At 36.4% G+C, this 20,483-nt stretch overlaps 1 protein-coding gene across 1 annotated transcript; it reads left to right on the top strand.

Annotated features, from left to right (window-relative positions):
* Window positions 1-44: 44 nt before the first annotated feature.
* LOC100637580 (zinc finger FYVE domain-containing protein 26-like) lies at window positions 45-20,016 on the top strand. Its single transcript, XM_011404662.2, has 34 exons — window positions 45-253; window positions 596-680; window positions 979-1,071; window positions 1,428-2,081; window positions 2,722-2,901; window positions 4,154-4,227; window positions 4,593-7,132; window positions 7,251-7,341; window positions 7,506-7,603; window positions 8,006-8,158; window positions 8,841-9,168; window positions 9,427-9,616; window positions 9,924-10,016; window positions 10,409-11,818; window positions 12,089-12,199; window positions 12,310-12,546; window positions 13,157-13,346; window positions 13,716-13,833; window positions 14,124-14,265; window positions 14,615-14,751; window positions 15,241-15,534; window positions 15,590-15,670; window positions 15,842-15,937; window positions 16,341-16,506; window positions 16,606-16,689; window positions 16,997-17,038; window positions 17,096-17,242; window positions 17,566-17,763; window positions 17,819-17,998; window positions 18,377-18,550; window positions 18,599-18,661; window positions 18,718-18,900; window positions 19,199-19,261; window positions 19,678-20,016. The coding sequence occupies exons 1-34, from the start codon at window positions 45-47 to the stop codon at window positions 19,837-19,839; spliced, it is 9,066 nt and encodes a 3,021-aa protein (XP_011402964.2). The 3' UTR covers window positions 19,840-20,016.
* The last annotated feature ends 467 nt before the right edge of the window (window positions 20,017-20,483 follow it).

Genomic DNA, 20,483 nt, shown 5'->3' with positions numbered 1-20,483 from the left:
TGGTATATTTACATTCATGCCCCTCCCACCATCATTCTCTCAAGATGGCGGCTCAAAGGGAGCAAGAGGAGGAGACACTTTTCAACGACGAAGACGCCGTTAGCAAGCTAGAGGCCCTCGTCTTTAATTCTCTGAGTCTTGGGCAGTGGGAGTCAGCCCGCGGTCACCTCATATCTCTCTCTAGCCACGAAAAGGGACGAAAAACCGTCAAAGAAATTTTAAGATCAATTGTACTCAATCCTAAAGCAGTTTGGTAAACAAATGCAATCACATAAATGATTTTTGCATGCTTTAGAGTCACTGTTTGTAGCTGAACTAACAATGATTTTTATGTACACAAGCTTGTGACTTTTAGGGGGTGTTGCCACTACATGTACATGTAATTCTGATCGATTGCAATTTAATTTTGCAAACACAATGGGCTATGTAATAATGAATGCATGTTATTATTATTATAAAATTGCATGTACATGTACATTATATAGCTCTAGTCCATTGTTTATGAATGTGTGCACAATGTTTTGTACATTTTGTAATTATATGTCTTCATGTTTTGTACATAATGTACATGTACATGTATAATTATTAATTGTAGGAGTGAGTCAAAGTCCATTCCATCAGAGAATCACTTAGTCCTACTCGCTCTACAGGCTCATGCAGAGCTATGCCAAGATGATGTGGTATGTTCATAGACTCCATACAACATGTACAATAATACATGTATAGTACATGTACTTAAAAGGTTTTTCTTGATAAAGGTGTACATGTATGTGTGCATGTACATGTAATTATAATGTTATTGCTATGCACATGCACTTAAGGAATATACATACATACATGTACAATTGTACATGTACATTTATATTATGCTCAATAAATGTATGTGTATGTACGTGTAAATTTGTAACAAAACATTAATGACTTTAAGTGCTAATTTTTGTTTTTGTTCACTTTTTGTGTTTTTATTGTTATCAATAGGAAGGTATTCCCTCTGCTGTTCAGCGTCAACATGAGTTTAAGCTCCTCCTTCATTCCTGTACACTTTGTGAAGGATACACAACTCAGATAAGCGTAAGATAATGAAAATGAAAATGATAACATTATTTTCAATAGTTACATGCATGCACATGTACATGTAATGGTACATGTAATTCTGCTTCCTACATGTATATGTATATATACACGTACTGTACATGTAAATGTACATGTAGTAGATTTTTAAATTACTATAGTTACATGTAGGATTAAATCAAACTTTAACATTCCACTCAAAGCGTGTACTACAGTATTTCAATATGCCTATTGCATGTACATGTACATTGTATAATGTACATGTACATATACCCTATTAATGGCTATTATCATTATTATTTATTATTATTATTATACCATATATGTATTATTACATAAGTGTATTCCCATATTAGGAGTGGTTATACGGGTATTACACTACGCATTGTGTTGGTTCTACTCCTCACTCCCTCACTCCTCTACATACCTTCCATGCTACCATACAAAAGTTCCTCCTGTCAGTCCTTCAATCCAATCCCTCTGTGGCCCACGTCCTCATCTCTTACCTAACAGTTGCTAACAGACCCCATTACTTAACCAACAACGAGTTACTACAGCTACTCTACATTGACTGCATTGATAGTTACCTTGGAAGATTGGAGAAAGTTTGTCGTAAAGCCTCCACTACTGAAGACCCAAACTTGCATAAGGATGTAGCTGAGCTAAGCAGCAAGATCCACTCCATTCTCTCTTTAGTCGATCCTCTTCCAGACATGGGCCGTTTCTTCAAGCGGCTTGATAGCACACTTGTGAAACTTATCCAATTGGATTTCAAGAACTCCAAGAAGGAGGGACTTTTTACTTTTTCTAGCCTGTACAGTTGTTTTGTGGGTAGATCTAGCCCTATGTTGATACAGAGATTGCAGGATATTGAGGAGTATTTGAAGGGGCACAGTGGAGGACAGGTGGAAGAGGAAGTGGCTAAGGAATATTCCAGCAATGAGGAGAGATGGGAGTCTGAGCTGTACAAGACACTGAGGTCTAATCATCATTTCCTTGAGAGAATAATGGTAAGAATAATAAGAGTTTTTTTGAATGTATAATATGTCATCTGAGCATTGAGTACATCCTGTATACTGTAACTGTACATGTACATTCAAACCTCTACAATCAGGACAGGTACATGTAGTAGCAGTCCCAATTATACAATGTACATGTATGTGTGTATTAATGAACCTCTGAAATATAAGACACCTTATAGTTTAATTGGGTTCTAAGGTGTCCGGAATAGACAGGTTTGACTATATGTGTACATGTACTTCTATAGTTCAACAGCAGTCACCATCTTTTAAACAAGTAACTCCTACTGTTGTGCACATACTGTACATGTTTAGTTCATGTATGTCTGCCTGAAAATGTACTTTATGCCTTCCATTGTTAGGGTAAATTGCTTTGTTTTTGGATTTGAGACCAACCACGTTAACAAACATTATCTACATAAATACATAATACTTGTACATTAAGTGTACATGTACTTATATAGACTTTCAAAAATGTATGCACAATTGCTCATACATGTACATGTACATGTACATGTGCATGTGTAGTTATGCACTGTACTGTATGTACAATGTACATGTACATGTACATGCAAATTAAATTAATTTGATTTACAAAGTACACTACATGTCTTAATTGTTTCTATTACAGGATGCTGGGCTCAAAGCGATATCATCTGGTAGTACAGATAGACTGGCTGATATTTTTAGTGATCCGATGCTAACCTGTATCAAACCATTGCTGCTGTTACTAGGATGGGACAGATATCCTGATGTGGGAAGTGGTCAGAAGTTACTCGATGTATTGTGGCCAGAGGCACAAAAAGCAGAAGTATGTTTAGTTAACTATAGTTGTACATGTACATGTACATGTATTGGAAAATATATGAAAATTTGAGGCAATACATAGCTATTGTACATGTACAGTACATGTACATGTATATGCTTTTTTGAAAAGTTTGCTAATTTTAAAAATGTTGTCAGTAGTGGTGGGCGATGTATCGATATTTTATCAATACAAACGTTATTTTATGGTATCGATTTGTATGGTATCAAAATTTTGAAGGAATCTAGATCGATAGTCGATACTTTGACTATGCCCATTTATTTAAGTTAAATAGTATAATACTCACACATGGATACGCATGCATGAAAGTGTCGCTGAAAACAGTCAACAATAAGGGGTGTGACTCCATAGGTGTGGTCTAAATATCAAATGGAAACTGTGTCAATACTCCCAATATGGGCATAATATCGATCAGTATTGTATTTGTGATGGGCGATATAATTCATTCTTTATTGATATAAACAATATTTTACAGAATCGATTTGAATCATTATCAAAATTTTTATGCAATTTTCATCGATCTATTGACCATGCCCATTTATTAAGATTAAATAACTAATTCTAATAAGTAATTGCTCTGTTGAACTGCAAGAAAGAAGCAACTGACCAGTTGTTAGCTCAGCCTACTTCAAGAAGAAGAGAATCAAGCTCAAGAGCATGAAAATTATCTTTTCTCATGACATGTACATGTACAGCAATATCTGTGCCAAAATCATTAGCCACACCCTTGACATACCTCAGAATGAAGGTGTGGTTATCGTATCGTTAATAATCGATATTTCCTTTAAAAGTCCATTATTGATTATTATTATTGAAAATTGCCCATATTGCCCATCACTATATCGTATCGAATCCATTTTGGCCAGTATCGCCCACCACTAGTTGTCAGAATTACATGTACATTGTACATATACTGTATGATCATGATGTTTATTATGCTATTAGGGCAATTGTAGTGAATTGCCCATTCAAAAATTGGTATTTTGTTTGTGAGAAACTTAAAGTACTTTTCATTTCTTACTGATCCTTTATAAATGTATGCAACGTTGCAAGGCTATCGTGGGTCGGACTCTAATGATATTCATGACTTCTTACTGAGGCTTGTACATGTTGAACATGTACAAGCCTCATGTAGTTGTACATGTTCATGTACATGTAGTTGGAATCTATTCAATTTTATTTATAAATTATGCTTTGTTTTTTTCCCTTTTATTCTTTTTCTATCTTTTTTCTTTAGCCTCTACTGTTGTCTGGTTGCTGTAAACTTGCATTTCAAGTTGGTTTGGTCCAGTGGTGCCTACAGAAAGCAAGGTACAATGTACATGTACATTACTATAAGTGTCTGTATAATTGTTCTTTGTAACAATCTGATAATCTACCATATACATGTAGCTGGGATTTTTTGAACATTCATGAAAATAAAGTTTGTGAAAATCAATTTAATACAGTTTAAGATGGCTGAAATATACATGTAGAAAATCATGAAAATGAAGCATTAGTGGATCCATTTGCAGAATTTTGGGGTCACGAAAATTTTTTGCTATACGGTATTGTCTTCTTGCTTACATGTACATGTGTAGATGTACATGTGTATCTTTGCTGTACATGTATGCATACTATTGTATAGTAAAAGAAATTAAACTGTTAAGTGTCAATTTTTCTCCTTTTATTTCTAGGCCATTTCTTCCAGTCAGCCCAACTCCCATGACGTCATCAGCAGGTGATGTGTTTCAAGGTCTCAAGAATCACTCAATACTCTATGTACTACACCACTCCACCCCTCTCTCCTCACTAGACCCGTATGAAGTCATAGATATCCTAAAACTCCGCCCAGACTCCTCCCTCAATCTCCCGGCCATGTCTCCTCCCTTTGATATCATCATGTCTCCAAAGCAGCACTCCTCCTCCTCAACCAGCCTGCAGCCTGAGCAAGAGAGGGATATCAATACATTCCGTGGGTTCTGCTCCCTTAAACTCATCATGGAGGCAGTTTGGTATTCTATCCTTCTATCCAATGGTATTCAAACTTTTGTGTCTACTGGTACGACCGGTGAGCCTAAGAAGGAGGCTGGTGATGGGGTATTGGCTAGGCCTAAATCAAAAGTCTCCCGTAAACTTGATCTGGGTCAGTCGGACGAGCTGTCAGCCGGAGATGATTTAGTTTCCTCATTATCCTCCACTAGCAATACCTCATTGTATGCTACTGAAGTGACCAGACGATTAGAAGAAGCAAAGTCTCACTTATCTGCCGTTTTCCCACTTAACTTCCGCTTAGAAGTTCTAGAGAACATTTTCTCTCTTTTATTCCTAGTCAGTGATGATATTCAGTCGCCTGAAGAAGGAGGGAGTGATCATGAAGCAACTGATCCTACCTCTTCTATACACAGCACCAGCTCTCCTGACAATAGCAGTTTCTCTTATTCTAATTCAATTGCTTTCATTCGTAAGCAGCACGGGTTCCTACTGGATGAGAGGACATCACGGGATATTCTCCTACTTCTCAATGATAGTATTTTCGAGCTCTCTGCTGCTAAATTCTCTTTGCTTAGCTCCCCCGGGAAGCCAATGGGGTCCGCCTTACCTCCTGGGAAAGAAATCCTTTCCTCCATCCCACCTGCACTTTTACAGCAACGGTTTGGGAAATTGCAGAAAGACATTTACGAAGCAAAGTGGCGTCTTGAGCTAGTTTCATCAAAGACTGGATTGTCCTCACTCTCCTCTTCAACCCTCTCCTCTCCCGAGAGCATTTCATCTTACGAGAGTCTTTCTGATACAAGCGAGCAGGAAGACGACATAGAAGAACACAAGAAAGAGCCCGACTTAATAAGAAAAGGACGACCTCACGACTTGTTTAATGAAGCTGGGAAGAGACCCACGACACCTTTCAAACCCTCGTTCCCACTACTTGCCAAAGAAGGTTCTCAAATCCCTCGTAAGACTGATGAAGCTAGTCCTAAGAAACCCACAGAGCGTTACATAAGGAAGTCTCCATCGGCTGATGAGATATACGAGTCTAGTGGCCATTGTGCTGATGTGGAGGAAGGCTCTCCTATGCCTCTAGCAAAGAAGAAGAAAATTAGATCTCATTCTGGCTCCGAGTTCAAGATCAGGAAGATCAAGTCCCAGCCTGTTCAAAAGGGAACTGGGATTATTTGTCAAATGCTTGCATCACCGAAAAGCCTTTTATGTAAGTGTCTGAGACATGGGAACTACCTGAAGGCACACGAGGTTGTTAAGATGTTTGGGATGGAGAACGAAATTGGTGACTCTCTTGTTAAATTCTCCGAACAGCTCAAAGAAGTGAGACAAGAGCTAGTATCTCATACACAGGCCTCCTCCCTCCCATCAGCTGCTGTGACTCCACAGAAGCAAGTAGTGGTGAATGGCTCTAGTGGACTTCAGGTAGCCATCTTGAATGCTACAGACTGTTCTTCTACTTTAGATTCACTCAATAGGCTAGTCCTACCTACTGTACTACATAAAATGCTTTTCGCCGGGAATGAGGATTTAGATCATTCTCACAAAGAAATGCCACTACTCAATTCACTGGAGGAGAATGTCCCGAGTCTAGTGATACTGGATTTATTGATTAGCAGCAAGATTGATGGCCACACCTCTAAAAAGATAGTCAATATGGCGGTAGAGAAGTCTAGTGTCGTATTAGATTGCTTCTCTCCTAAATTAAGCGATAATTTGGTCGGTGGTAGGAGAAGTTTCCAAGAGCGACGCTCAGCAAGCCTCCTAGATAAGCCACTTCAGGGTCCACTGAGCCTCCTTCATACTCTATCAGAAGTCTCAGGCTACTTCCTTCTCTCTATCCCTCTAGCTGCCCCCTTTCCTCTCTCATGCCAGCCCATTGTCTCCCCTCACTGTCTACTCACTCAGTTCTTGTATCCGATTCGTGTTGACCTCATACAGTCCTGGAGGGACTTCTCTGAGTCTTATGGGGAGAAACGAGAGTCTGTAGAGTCTGTCATTGCAAAGAGTTGTATTGATACGGATATATTGGATGTGTTATCTAAGAAGGAGTCAGCTAGAGGGATTAATCCTGTTTTTAATGAGCTCTCCATTGCCATGAGGTCCCTGCCACAAGATGGGGATACTCCTAAGGCTGAGGGTGGGGAGTCCAGTGTTCAGTATCTGCTGCATGTCAGTGGGTACCTCTCTAAGCTAGTGCATCTGCTGCGTAACTCTCTTGGACTCTCAAGTGCTCAAGGTAGAGTTAATTTATCTAATCTTTAGTTTAAAAGTACTGTATATTTATCGGTATTATTATTACTTCTTTATTGCTATTTTGATTATTATACTTAATTTGTTGATTATTTGCATTTTAGTTTCTCCATCTCAAATGTTGTCTGTGCTGCGTGAAAGTCCAACAGATTTGATTGGCAAACTTGTATTTGAAAAGAACATCAACCCAGAGAGGTACAGTACAGTAGTCATCAGTGCATACACATGCATGTAGCCATGTACATGTACTACTCTTGATTGTATACAGTGAATAGTAAACCTGGTCTCATTGTTCTTTATGAATCTAAGTCCAAGACTAATTGTACATGTAATTGTTGCTGTTTTCAATTCTTTTGTAGGTTGGAGCAGTTCATGACTGATCTTCCCCACTTGAAGATAGTTGAAGTTATTGTTAAGTGTTGCTGTCCTCACATACCCAATGACTCACAAAGACTGAGTATGTAATGAATGTATATACATGTACATGTACATGTACAGCCTCTAGCCCATTTGCCCTTTAATAAAATTTACTTAATTCTACACATGTACATGTAACTTGGTTTGTACATGTACAGTTGTAGGCTGTCATTTTGATTTAATGTAGTGTTTGATTCAAACATTATATTTAGTATTATGTTTTATGACTACTGTACACTACATGTACTTGTACATGTAGCTACATGCACTGCATGTATAACATGAACAGTATTTGTAGTAATATTGAAAATTTATGGAACAAACTTATATGTACAGTATATTAAGTTGAAATTCATTCAGGGAGAACCCTGGATTCTTCCCCTGAAAGAATCCATTTTATTGTATTTTGCTACCAAATTTAATTTCTTTTATTTATTATTAGGCTCCTATCCATTAATGAATGAGTGTATCTATCCACTCAATGTGATCAATGGAGAGGAGTCTGTCTCTCCCAATGGCAATGGGAGTGAAGATGAGAATGATCCTTGTCTCCTCTCACATAAACTCCTGGGGAAAATGACAACAACACTTAAAGGTTAGTAGAACGTACTAGCTTATACATGTATGTATACATGTACATGTACATGTAGTAATTGAGTAATATTAAATTGATCATCACATTAGCATAATTGGGCGAAGCCCACTAAGATGAGTAGAGTTTGTTTGTTTGTATGTACACGTACGTATTCCGTATCTCCTCTATATATCCGCACATGCCTTGCAGTGCAAAAGATTCTAAATTTCAATATTTCATTGCAAGTGGGAGCGGCCGAATGAAAATAAAATAGCGATCACCACACGGGAATCAGAAGTCATGATTTTCCTACTTCCTAGCAACAAGATAAGGCAAAAACACGGTCCAAAGACTTCTCCAACTGCTTGAAAAGGTTACAGGTGCAATTAAGTAACTATGAAACTCCTTTTTGTTGAGATAAACTGTGAAAATCAAAAATATGTCACCTTTGTCACTGACTGCACTAAACTGGCCAGCCTATTTATATCTTATGGTCAGTGTAGCAAGGCTTAAAGTAAAAAACAAGTCAGGAGTTTTCTAGCAGCAACTTAAGGTAGAGATTCTGCTTTTTTGCAGCTAATAATCTATGAGGCTGAGCCCTTGAATGTTTTGCATTGTTTCTAGTACAATTACTACCATTACTACATATAATGTATCTAATATGTGTACATATTTACATTGTATCTCTTTATTATTCTACCAGGTCTGTGTCAGACTGATGGTGGTAAGATACTGGCCCTTGACCTTAGGAATGCGTACAAGATGACAGAAATGAAGAAAGTCCTCTCCTGTACATCCAAGCTAGCCTCAATCTCCCTCTCATCACTTAAGAACGAGCCAAACCGACAGATAGCATTCTTTTGCAACGTGACCAATCTCCTCTATTGTCATGCCATCATGTACATTATTAGTGTTTCTGATGACATATCTGCCACTGGACTATCACTCGCTTCTCTTGAATCAGACAAGCTGGCGAAGATTGCCTATTTTTCAAGAGTTGGATATGTGATTGGAGAATTAGGATTAGTGAGGTAAGGGAGAGGGGGGAGAGAGAGAATGACAGAAGCCTGTAGAGTTGCATGAAGAGAAAGAGAAAGCAAAATAGGACTCATGAAAAATGTTCTCACAATTTACATGTACATGTACATGTACTGGTGTAATGTAGTACACAAGATGGCCTATAGCTTTAAAATTCATGAAAATTGATTTTTTTAAACTTACAACTGTATAGATGCACATTCTACATCTACAGTACATGAAACTTACTTATGTATATTAATTTTGTGTAGTTTGTATGACCTCCATTACTCATTGCTGAGACAGAATCTCTCCCTCCCTGTACTTGATAAAGAGCGTAAAGTTAAACTCCAGCCACTGAAAACAATATATGAGCCATGGAAGGAATATGCACCATCACAGCCCGACCCTAGAGTCCTCTATGTCATTGGAACTGGTTCACTGAGCAGCCCACCACCAAGAGTGAGTCTTTATTAATGTACTAAACAGTACTAAATGTGCATGTGAAATTAATTATTTAGTTACAGCGTAAAACATGATTATTATAATTTTGAAAATAGTGCTTGTGATTTTTATGTACATGTAATTATGTGTACATTTTGTTTTTTTTTTTGGCTTATTAAAATTGTCCATGAAAGTGAAAATGAACTTATCTAAATTCTAGGCATACATGTACATGCACAGTCTAGATTTGTTAGCTTATGTTTATTATGCATGTACATTTGTACATGTACGTGTATTTGCTTATTTAACATGTATATTACTTTAGTTAATGCAAGTTGAGCACCTTCACTCTGATCTTGAGTCAGCAGAGATCAAGTTCCTCAGAGCAACCGTTTCACTTGATGTCCAGAAATCAACAGTAAGTTAATCCTTTAACCATTAATGCTGAACTTACTCTATTCATCTTGCTAATTTTGATTTACATGTACAACATGTACATTGTACATGTACCATATTTGCCTGATTAGAAGCCCTGGCGTTTATTCATTAACAAGGGGAAAAATTGCATAAAAAGAAAAAAACTGCCAAAAGCTGGGATTGAACCCTGTTCCTTAGGTCACCAGACTGTGCTTCAAGAGCTGTGCTATTTGGGCAATCTATAGTTGAAGTTACCTAAATTGGATAAAATATCCACATCTATACTGAGAATATTTTAAGGGTGGGTGCTTATTTAAGCTACATGTAGGCTTCTAATCAGGCAAATATGGTACATGTCTGATCATGCAAAAATTGTTATTCTATTTTATTTAGGTTAGAATTCCAAAGCTGCTAGATGACCACAGGAACGATTTTATATCCCGAAAGTCTCGTTTTGAGCCGGACAATCCATACAGACACTTATCAAACATTGCACTATTGAAGTACATCAAAGGGAAACTCCTCAAAGAACAGGAGGAGCAGATTGGACAGATATTAGACTTATACGAAAATACAAGCAAACGTAGTAAAGCCTCACACGATCTTAAAATTGAAGTAATCGACGAAGACTACACACTGGGGTATGACTTCCCACGTCGTGGAGATGGACAATCCCCGCTATTGCCACGCTCTCACTCACCAGGGAAGAAAAATAGAAGACTCTATTCCAAGATCAAGCACTATACATTCACTCATGAGACAATGTACTTTGTACAGTCCCAGGCACCACTCCTAGCCTCTCTAGTGTATCTGTTATGCCCACCGGAGAACATGGACGATATTGGTATACTAAATGAGAGCAGCCTAACAGAGTCTATAATCTCCAAGGAGGAGAAGGAGCAAGGAGAGAGCTCACTTGTCCAGTCTTTCATGCCTAGGAAGGCTAAGATCCGTCAGATCCCCGAGGTAAAGAGGTCTCTCTCTTTGACGGATGATAAGAATCCAGTCGGTTCCTTCCTAGGCTGGGAAACAACTCTAGAGAAGATACTCTCTTTATTTAGAGCTAGTTCTCCATTAAAGAAGTTTTTAGCGACACGTCTGGTGTGTTTCAAGGGTCTCCTCTCGTGGGACAAGTCAGCTCAGGAGTGTCCAGATGATCAACAAGAAGACGACAAATCCATTAATTTGAGAAAGCTGTCAATGCTCCCTGGAGACAGCTCTGATATCTCTCAAGCCTGCTCTTTTGTGCTACGCAAGTTATTACGACACGGGCTCATATCCGAAGGTATTGCCTTTTTAAGAAACGAGCCTTTGATATGCAACAGTGTTGTAATGCAGACAGTCACTGATCTTGTCTGTAGTGCTGGTCTAGTTCATGAGACTAAAGAGAGAGAATCAATCAGTCAAGAAGCAATAGATCAGCCTGTACTAGTTGACCCACTGATACTGATATACTTGCACTCAAATAAAGAGTTTGCCACTCGCCTTGTCCTCTCCTCATTAGAGATATGGCCAGTCTCCTATTGTGTCAATATACTCATGTACATCAATTACCATCTACCCCCCACCTCTCAGCTCTCGGCTATTGTGAGTAAGAAACTGAAGCAGCTTTACGTGTATGAGAAGATAATAGAGACAGTTGAGGTCCATAATGGTCAGTGCTCATGGGGTCATTGGTCTCACCTCTCTTATGATTCCAATGAGAAGAAGGACAGCATATTGAAGCTACTGCTGAAGCTAAAGGAGTTCACGTTAGCCAGGGAATGGAACAGAGTCCACCATAACAGTGATGATATTATAATGGTGAGTGATATTTATTATAAATGTACAATGTACATGTCACTGGGTTCATGGGTTGTACTTTGTAGCTCACTTACATGTAGCAAGTTTAGGCTAGTTAGCATGTTTTGTGGTCATAATGTACAATGTACATTGTATATGTACCTGTACTTGGGTATAATGAGTATACGTTGTACTTTCTACTGTAAGTGCATGGTATAAAAGGCTGTTTTTGTTGCTACATGTACATGTACATGTATGTTAATTGAATCTTGTTGCTTTTCCTTTCCATAGCAAATTGAGGAACAATACATATATGAGCTATTGGAAGGAATGGAAGAGCCTGATCGATACACTGCACAAAGCACTCTTGAAGATTTACCATCAAATGCTATGAAACAACAAGTAAATAATACAACAAACAACAGCAACAATAACACGACAGTAATATTTTTCCTTTTGCAATGTATTTTAGGCAAAGGAATAATAATGTAATTTATCTTTTATTTTTGCAGGTTTGTGAAAATTTGCTTGTGAAGTGTTTCAATTTGGAGAGCCTAATATTAATTTTACGCTTCCTCCTTGATAAACTCTCCTTCCAAATACAATCAGCTGAAAAGCTCAAGAATCTTAATAATCAGTTGCTAGGTGTAAAGGCTCTTCTCTGTCTGCCTCACTTTGTACAGGAGCAGTATCGGTCACTCATGAAAAGACCTTTGTTTATTGTGGAGCAACTGCTTATTGATCTAAAGGTAATATTAATAATTATAAGTATTTACATGTAAATGTATTAACAATGTACCTACATTATGCATGTACATGTAGTAACAAGTATCTTTTATGCATGTACATGTATGTACTTTCAATGTTTTAAGTGTCACTTTGCTACTGTTTGGTGTGATATACAACGTATGTGTAGCTTTCAAATAACAGTTTATCTGTACAGTAGAACCTCTTTTTATGGACACTCTCTATATACAGCTTCTAGTGTACCAATTATACATAATGACCCCACCATAAAGGATACCTCTGTATAACAGACAAACTTTCTTATCCCAAGATGTCCACTATAGAGGCTACACTATACCGTATAGCTAGAAAATTTGGAGTGCCAAAATTTCGTGAATTGACTCTAAAAGAGGTTCGGAGGTTTAAATTTTGGCGAAATTTTGACTCTGTGTATGCTTTTATGGAACCTTATCAAATGGAAGACCAAAAATTTGGCGAATGACCTCATTTCGCCAAAGTTTTACTCCACCAAATTTTCTAGCTATACGATAGATTATAATGATATATAATTGCTATATACCTTATGGACATGAGTGCATTCACACATGTACAGTACATTTATTACATTGATAGATTGAATGGGCTGGTCTAGTAATCAAGGAGCTCAATGAAGATGAATACATTTGTCAGATGGATACTGATGACTTGCCTCCTCTCAAATATCAAACACACACTCCAGAGGAACCACTCAACCCGTTCACACTACTCATCATGTTCTATGCTGAGAAGGCACTGGAATTCCCATTACCATCATCAAGAGAATGTATGTGATGTATACGTACATGTACATATAAAAAGAACATTTTTGCATGTTCATATCATATACAATTGTACATGTACGGTACATGTATTAATACATGCACATGCACATTTAAGCACATCTTAAGCACAAGTTGACGACATACAGTACATTGAATCCTTTGATACATGTATGTTCAAGCATGTTGTTGCCTGCAGCAGAAAGGTTCTCTATTCCAAGAACTAAGTTTTCCTAAACATGCATGCATGCTGGCTACTGAACTAAAATGACCAGTTTTGGCATGTTATTTTAGTTTTCAATTGGCAATTTTTATTATTTTTTGTCTCACACTAGTTTAGCACATGTACAACTGTACATCTTTTTATTATTTAGATCCGTCTCGTGCCACCTCTCCTTCAGTTCCTTCCACTCCATTCTCTCGTTATGATAGAATGAGATCACCTTCAGAGTCTCCCTCAATACCACCAACACCAAGACACAAGAAAGGAAGGTACATGTACTGCAGCAATACGTGCTTGTACATGTACATGTATTGTATATTCTTACCTACATATGCGTATTACATTGTATGTAGTACATTATATGCATGTACATGTACTTGTACATGTATTTCATGTTTTGTATTATTATACATGTACATGTACATGTACATGTAATTGCATGTGCTACTGCTAAGACTTGTATTTTATGAGATATTAGTTGTAATATTATTACACACTCCTTGTACACATAGTTTTACTAAAAGAAGAATTACTGTATGTTTCTTTTCGTTTTATGTAGGACTAGTAGTTTCTCTACAGTGTTTCCTCCTTCTGACAGACCAAAATACTCACGATTTGAGCCACCACCTCACCCACCAAAGAGAGAGGATTGGAAGACCAGCAACTACTGTGAACTCTGCAATTCTTCATTATTTGGAATGGTAAGTAGTACATGTACATGACTACATGTACATGTACATGTACATGTTGTGTTAAATATTCATTGTCCTCATGCATGTAACTCAGCAATTTTAAAACTTTTTGCAAAACATGCATGTCATATATGTACATGCATGTACATGTATAAGAAAATATAATACAATTTAGAAAATTTTAGAGGTACTGTACATGTACATGTACATGTACAAATTTTTTTGTGAAAAGCATCATATTTTAAAATTTTTGAATGTCATAATCAATACATGAAATCGAACTACATGTAGCATTAATTAGTAAAGTACCACCAGTACTCAGTACATTGTATATCAGTTAGTCCTATTCTCTCTTTAGTTCAGTAAGAGACATCATTGCAGGAGGTGTGGGCGTATGGTCTGTGCTCAGTGCTCCCCTCACTTTATGATTGTTGAAGGATACGGATCGCAACAAAAAGTCTGTAATGACTGCTATGAGTATAACTTCATCACTAGGTAGGTAACATTATTATTATTGCAATGGAAATGATGCATGGTAAAATTGTATTATACATGAACATGTATATGTACATAAGAGTATACTTTTGATGTGCATATACATGTATACATGTACCGTATATCCTTAAATAGAAGCCGCATTCGAATAAACGCCGGGGTAGCAATAGATTTGAACTATAAATACGCAACAGTAGCCCAGGAGCAACTGAGTAGTCTAGTGGATGATGCCTGAAGTTCCAAAAGTCAAAAGCATAAGGTTATGGGTTGGAATCCTGCTCTGGGCCAAAGTTTTTTTTTTATATATTTTTTTGAGATCCAGATACCATTTTAGGAAATAGACACCCAGGCTTTTATTTAAGGAAATACGGTATGTATTTATTAGTAGTTACATGTCTTTTTTATTACTGTACATGTACATGTACATGTACATTAAATGGGATAGAAATACTATTAATGATATAAATGTAAATTATCATTTATTCCCAGCACTACCTCTGATGATCCTCAACTCTCAGATAAAGAGGACGACATAGTGACGCCCACTCAGTATCCGTGGCAACTGTTGCCAGGCGACCCTCACTACAACGAGAACCTACGTACAGAGTTTTGCTATGAGGAGAGTCCCAGTACCACACTGTGTATGGTCATACTGGACTTACTAAGTGATGCTAAAGCCTGTGCTGGCTTTATACTTCACTGCTGTCATAATGTGTCAATGCAACTGGTGGCTGATGACTCTGGACGAGTTAATGAAGAAATTGATCATTACTTTACTATTAAGTATGTATGGGGTTTACTGTTTAGGGCATTGGTCTATTGTGTTTTTTATTGCTAGTATAATGGAGACAATGCTACTCAATGCAAAACTGAAGCTGTTTCATGCTGGGGACAGTCATGGGGTGGAGCTATGTGACACGTAAGATAATAAATTTCATTTAATGTGTGTTTTTAAATTATGAAAATAATAAAATATTTTAGAGGTAGTCTTACAATGCATGTATAGTACAGTACAGTTACATGTACATGTACATGTACATGTAGATGTATATGTAAGTATTAATTACTAATATTCTTATCTTCATTAAAGGTATTTGAGTCGTGTTGATCTTCTGAGGTTGTTAATCTCCTCCAGTTGTTCTGAGATTCCTTCCATTCAAGAGCTAACCAAACCAGATCTTGCAAGGTGAAAGAAATAATTATGTGTACATGTATAACTATGTGTACATTTTGATTGCAAGTTTTGTAGTTGTGGGTGTTTAACAAAGCATTTTAATTTCCAAAAATGTACTTTTTGATGCCCTTATGCTGCATAGACTGTAGAAGCTTGAGCTATTTCCATCCAATAATTTTAAAATTTTGAGCATTTAAAAAATTAGCCAATTTTGAAAGAAGCCCATGGTTTGAAAATTGGCTCTGAAGTCACCTCTAATTTTTATCACATTTTTGATAAGCATTAATGTCCTTATGCTATGTAGAAGTTTTGAAGTGATTCCAACAGATAATTTTCGAGTTATGAGCATTTTAAAAACATGTACATGTACACATTTTATTTGTTTACACAATGTATTTCATTATTATTTTCTTAGGCGTGTGAGGGACAGGTTGGTTGCTGAAGATCGTTTTGAGCTAGCAATGGAAGTGTCCACAAAATGTCAGTTGGATAGCAACACAGTGTGGACTGCCTGGGGTATGGGCTGCATTAAAGCAGGAGAATTTCAAATGGCCAGAGACAAATTCCGCCATTGCTTTCATGTAAGTCTTAACAATACATGTACATGTACATGTACGTGTACAACAGCTACAATTTATGATATTTCTATTATGTTGATTTATTTATATTTTATATTATAGGGTGGTACACAGCTTTCTGGTGGTGCTTTTCTGATTGAGAGAATTGTTGAGCAAATACTATCCTGTCCTCTTGCCTCCATGAAGGTATAATAACTATAATTGTATCTCTATTTACATTATTGTGGGTAATATTGAAGGGTTTAAATTTAGTGGATTTGAGAGTAATTAATTTGTCAAAATAGTCCATTTGAACTTCAATTTTGATGCACATGGTCACAAATTTGCCAAATAAAAACTTTCATTTGCTATACATTTATCAATGCACCAAAATTTTGATGCACATGTACATGTACATGTACCCAAATTACTGTATTCCTACATGTACATGTACTGTACATGCATGCACTTTGATATGGTACTGCTGATACTTGATTTTATTTTTTATTTTTAGAACAGTGATGATTGGAATGATAGCATGAGACTTCTTGTAGAGGTTAGTAGTAGTGCTGTAGTAGTATCATCATCATTATTCTATCATCTTGATTTCCAGCATAAGCAAGACAGCAGTTTTATTACTGATAGAAAATACGAGGAATGTTTGTTTTACTTGAAGAATTATGGTACTGCAGCAGCAATGATTGGCTTTCTTGCTAGACACCATTACTGGAAGGATGCTTGCCAGCAAGCTTATACCAAGGTATAATCTGTGGCTGTCATATTAATGTACATTTGTATGTCTCTGAAAGTGCCTCATATAATTACAATACAGTGTAGCCTCTGAGTAATGGACACTGTGGTATAAGGAAGTTTGTCTGTAATATAGAGGTGTCCTATATGTAGAGGTTATTTATACAGTAGAGAATGTAATTGGTACACTAGGTGCTGTCAGTTCAATAGAAGTGTCTGCTATGAGAATTGTTCATTAAGACTCTAATGCCTGATGATGTTATTGTACAAAATGACTAAAATTAATATCATTAGTATTGCTTTATTTTGAATAAATTTCTCTCACTTTATTAGCATTGCTCCAACGATGTCTTTGTTGATCAGATATGGCTCCCAGCTCTGAAATGTGGTCAGTTGGATAACTTGGAGGAAGCTCTCACACGCATTGACCCTTCACTCTCTGTATGGGAACAATACCTCACTGGAGTCTGTAGATTTCTATCTCAGAGGAAACTATTCCATGTTCTCTATAGAATACAACTATTCATGAAGGTAAAGAAGACTTTTGTATTATAATTTTATTTATTATTTTTAAAATTGTTTTTAGGATTTTGTTCGTGCTGCTATGACTTGCATTAAGTTCTTCATTGGATTCTCAGGTCACAAGACAACCCTCAGTGACCTGTATGGTAGAAAGCATTATCTGGAGACAGCCAGGAATCACTTTAGGACTGCAATTGATGCTAGAGTGAAGAGGAGTGCTAGTTTCAGTACTACAGAACTAGAGGTACATGTACATGTATTACCATTTACTGGTAGCTGGAAATATTCACGGGGAATTAATATTGGCTAATTGGCAGTAGCAGTGAGCATTGGCTAGTATAAAATATGCCATGCTGCTTCATTCTTCACATGATCAATGACAACATTGCAAATGACTACTAAATCACCAATATAAAATCCATCAATTGCTTAAAATCATCAAATTTAACTTGTACCAACATTTCCAGCTACATGTATATAGTATAGCTTTATTGATTCATGTATTGTACATATACATGTATACATGTATATACTGACACTTAGAAACAATTTTTTACTGGCTACATGTGTACATGTACAATTTACATGTATATAATTTTTACTATATTATATTTTATTGTAGGGTCACATGCGAACCATCAGCTTACAAATGAGAGTCATTGATCAACTTCATAAAGCAGCTGCTACTAATAACATCCTCAATAAACCAGTACCAGTCACTAGCATGGGAGACTCTGGTGTCCAACCTTCCACACTGTTTGGGAATGGGGCAGTGAGGGGAGAGGTAGCAGCTCATGTAAGGACTCTAATAAAATAGTGTTTTTTTATTTTTTATTATTTTTAGCTCTTAATTTCTTGTCAAGAATCCCCTGAAGCAGTATTCCAAATAGCATCTGATATAATTTCAGTGTGTTTTAGACCCCATACACTTCTTTAATAATAAATAATCCTTTAAATTTGTAGGCTTATCGTTTGCCAAGTAGTAAAGTTTTCACAGAGGTATCAAAGCAGCTTGCTATGAAAGAAAACTACGTTGGTATTAGAGTTTTGGTTCAAAGTATTCAGAAATCACATTTGATGTCTCCAGAGCTTAATGATGAAGTCTGCATGGCTGCAATCAAAGTCCTCGCCACCCAGACAAAGGAGGTAATGATAGCTAGCAATAACTAACAACAATTGATTATACACTGTACATTTTGAGATTTTCTGTGTCCTTATGCTGCATGTATGATGTATGTACATGTGCATGTACAGTACATGTACATGTAATTAGACCACAATGTTGAGCATTTTATTGGCTTCTTATGTTGTGTACTGTATATTAGTAATGCAGTAGTGTTACTAAGTATGATTCACCCCAAAACAAAATGGCTGCCACGACTTTTAATTAATTTTTTTGTAGCATTTTAAAGTTTTATATCTTAGATTATTAATTCTCTTACAGGCTCGCACATTAGACAAGCATTTGGACAAGCTTGTATCAATGCTAATCAAAGACGAAAATAAGGTAATGGTATTAACTGTATTATTTATTATCAGGATTTTGGGATAGTGTTCACCTTTTTGTCAGTAAATTTTTAATGTTGCTTTGAAATTGGGCCAAAGACCCTGTACTTATTATTGTACTGAATTTTATCAAAAAGGCTAGGAGAGAATTCTCCATTTTTATATTTTTTTCTGATACACATATATGCGTACAAATACCTATGTTGCGTTGAAAGCTTGAGCTAGAGCCAAGTTTTGCCAAAATTGAAAAGAAGAGAATTCTCCATTTTTGTATTTTTTGTACATTATACATGTACAATTTACTTATGTTGTATAGAAAGTTTGAGCACATTCTAATCAAAATTAATTTTTTGAAAAATTTGTAAAGTTGCTCCAAAAATCAATTGGTGGTATAATAGTACTGTATTGTTATTCTAGGTCAATTGTCTTATCCAGTGTGGTAAGTTGAAGAATGCTTATTTGGTAGCAATAAAGGCTAAACTTCCTGAGGAGGTTGAGAGAATCGCTGATGCTGCAGCTCGTGCTGGCCAAACTAGTGTAAGGGACATCTGTGAGAAATGGTTACGGACTAGATCATAACTTTGTGTGTGTGTGTGGTGGAATAATGCAATTTATATTACAGGTATTATTGTTGTTATTATAATTTTGTAAACAGGACGCTGTAATAAATGAACGATTTTACACAAACTTGCACTTTTCAAGAATTATATTGTTGTTTAAATAATTTTCACTCTAATTTATAAATTTTGCAACAAATATTGATATTAATTTTGTTGATAATATTGATAATTATTGCAATATTATTATTACTAACATGTTTCTGCACTGACATTTCATTAGTAAGCAGCTTAATTAGAGTCAGCAATTTAATTAGATTTAGAGTCAGCATTTTTGACTACCTCATGAATATCAAGTATTCTGTTTATTTATTAAACAGTTTAGAGGTAGAGAATGATTTTCTGGTTGTTTCTATTTATTTTTGAGAGCATGGACATTCAGTTATTGTGTTTTGCAACATTGAATCTGTTCATTACCTGGTTTGGGTCTAACAGACTCATTACAATGAATGATACTCATTATAGCATCTGAATATGAATCCCCTAGTCATTATGTCAATTGACCACTGCATATGATAGTAAAGCATAATAGATTTACTTTAAAGGCATATTCTATTTACTTCTTTGATTGTTACTTAATTTATTATTTCCCATTCAAACTATTCT

The sequence above is a fragment of the Amphimedon queenslandica genome, unplaced genomic scaffold (genome assembly GCF_000090795.2).
Source record: "Amphimedon queenslandica unplaced genomic scaffold, v1.1 AMPQUscaffold_13466, whole genome shotgun sequence".
Taxonomy (NCBI): Eukaryota; Metazoa; Porifera; class Demospongiae; order Haplosclerida; family Niphatidae; genus Amphimedon; species Amphimedon queenslandica.
Note: the sequence above shows the minus strand (reverse complement) of the source record. Positions and strands in the feature narration are given on the sequence as shown.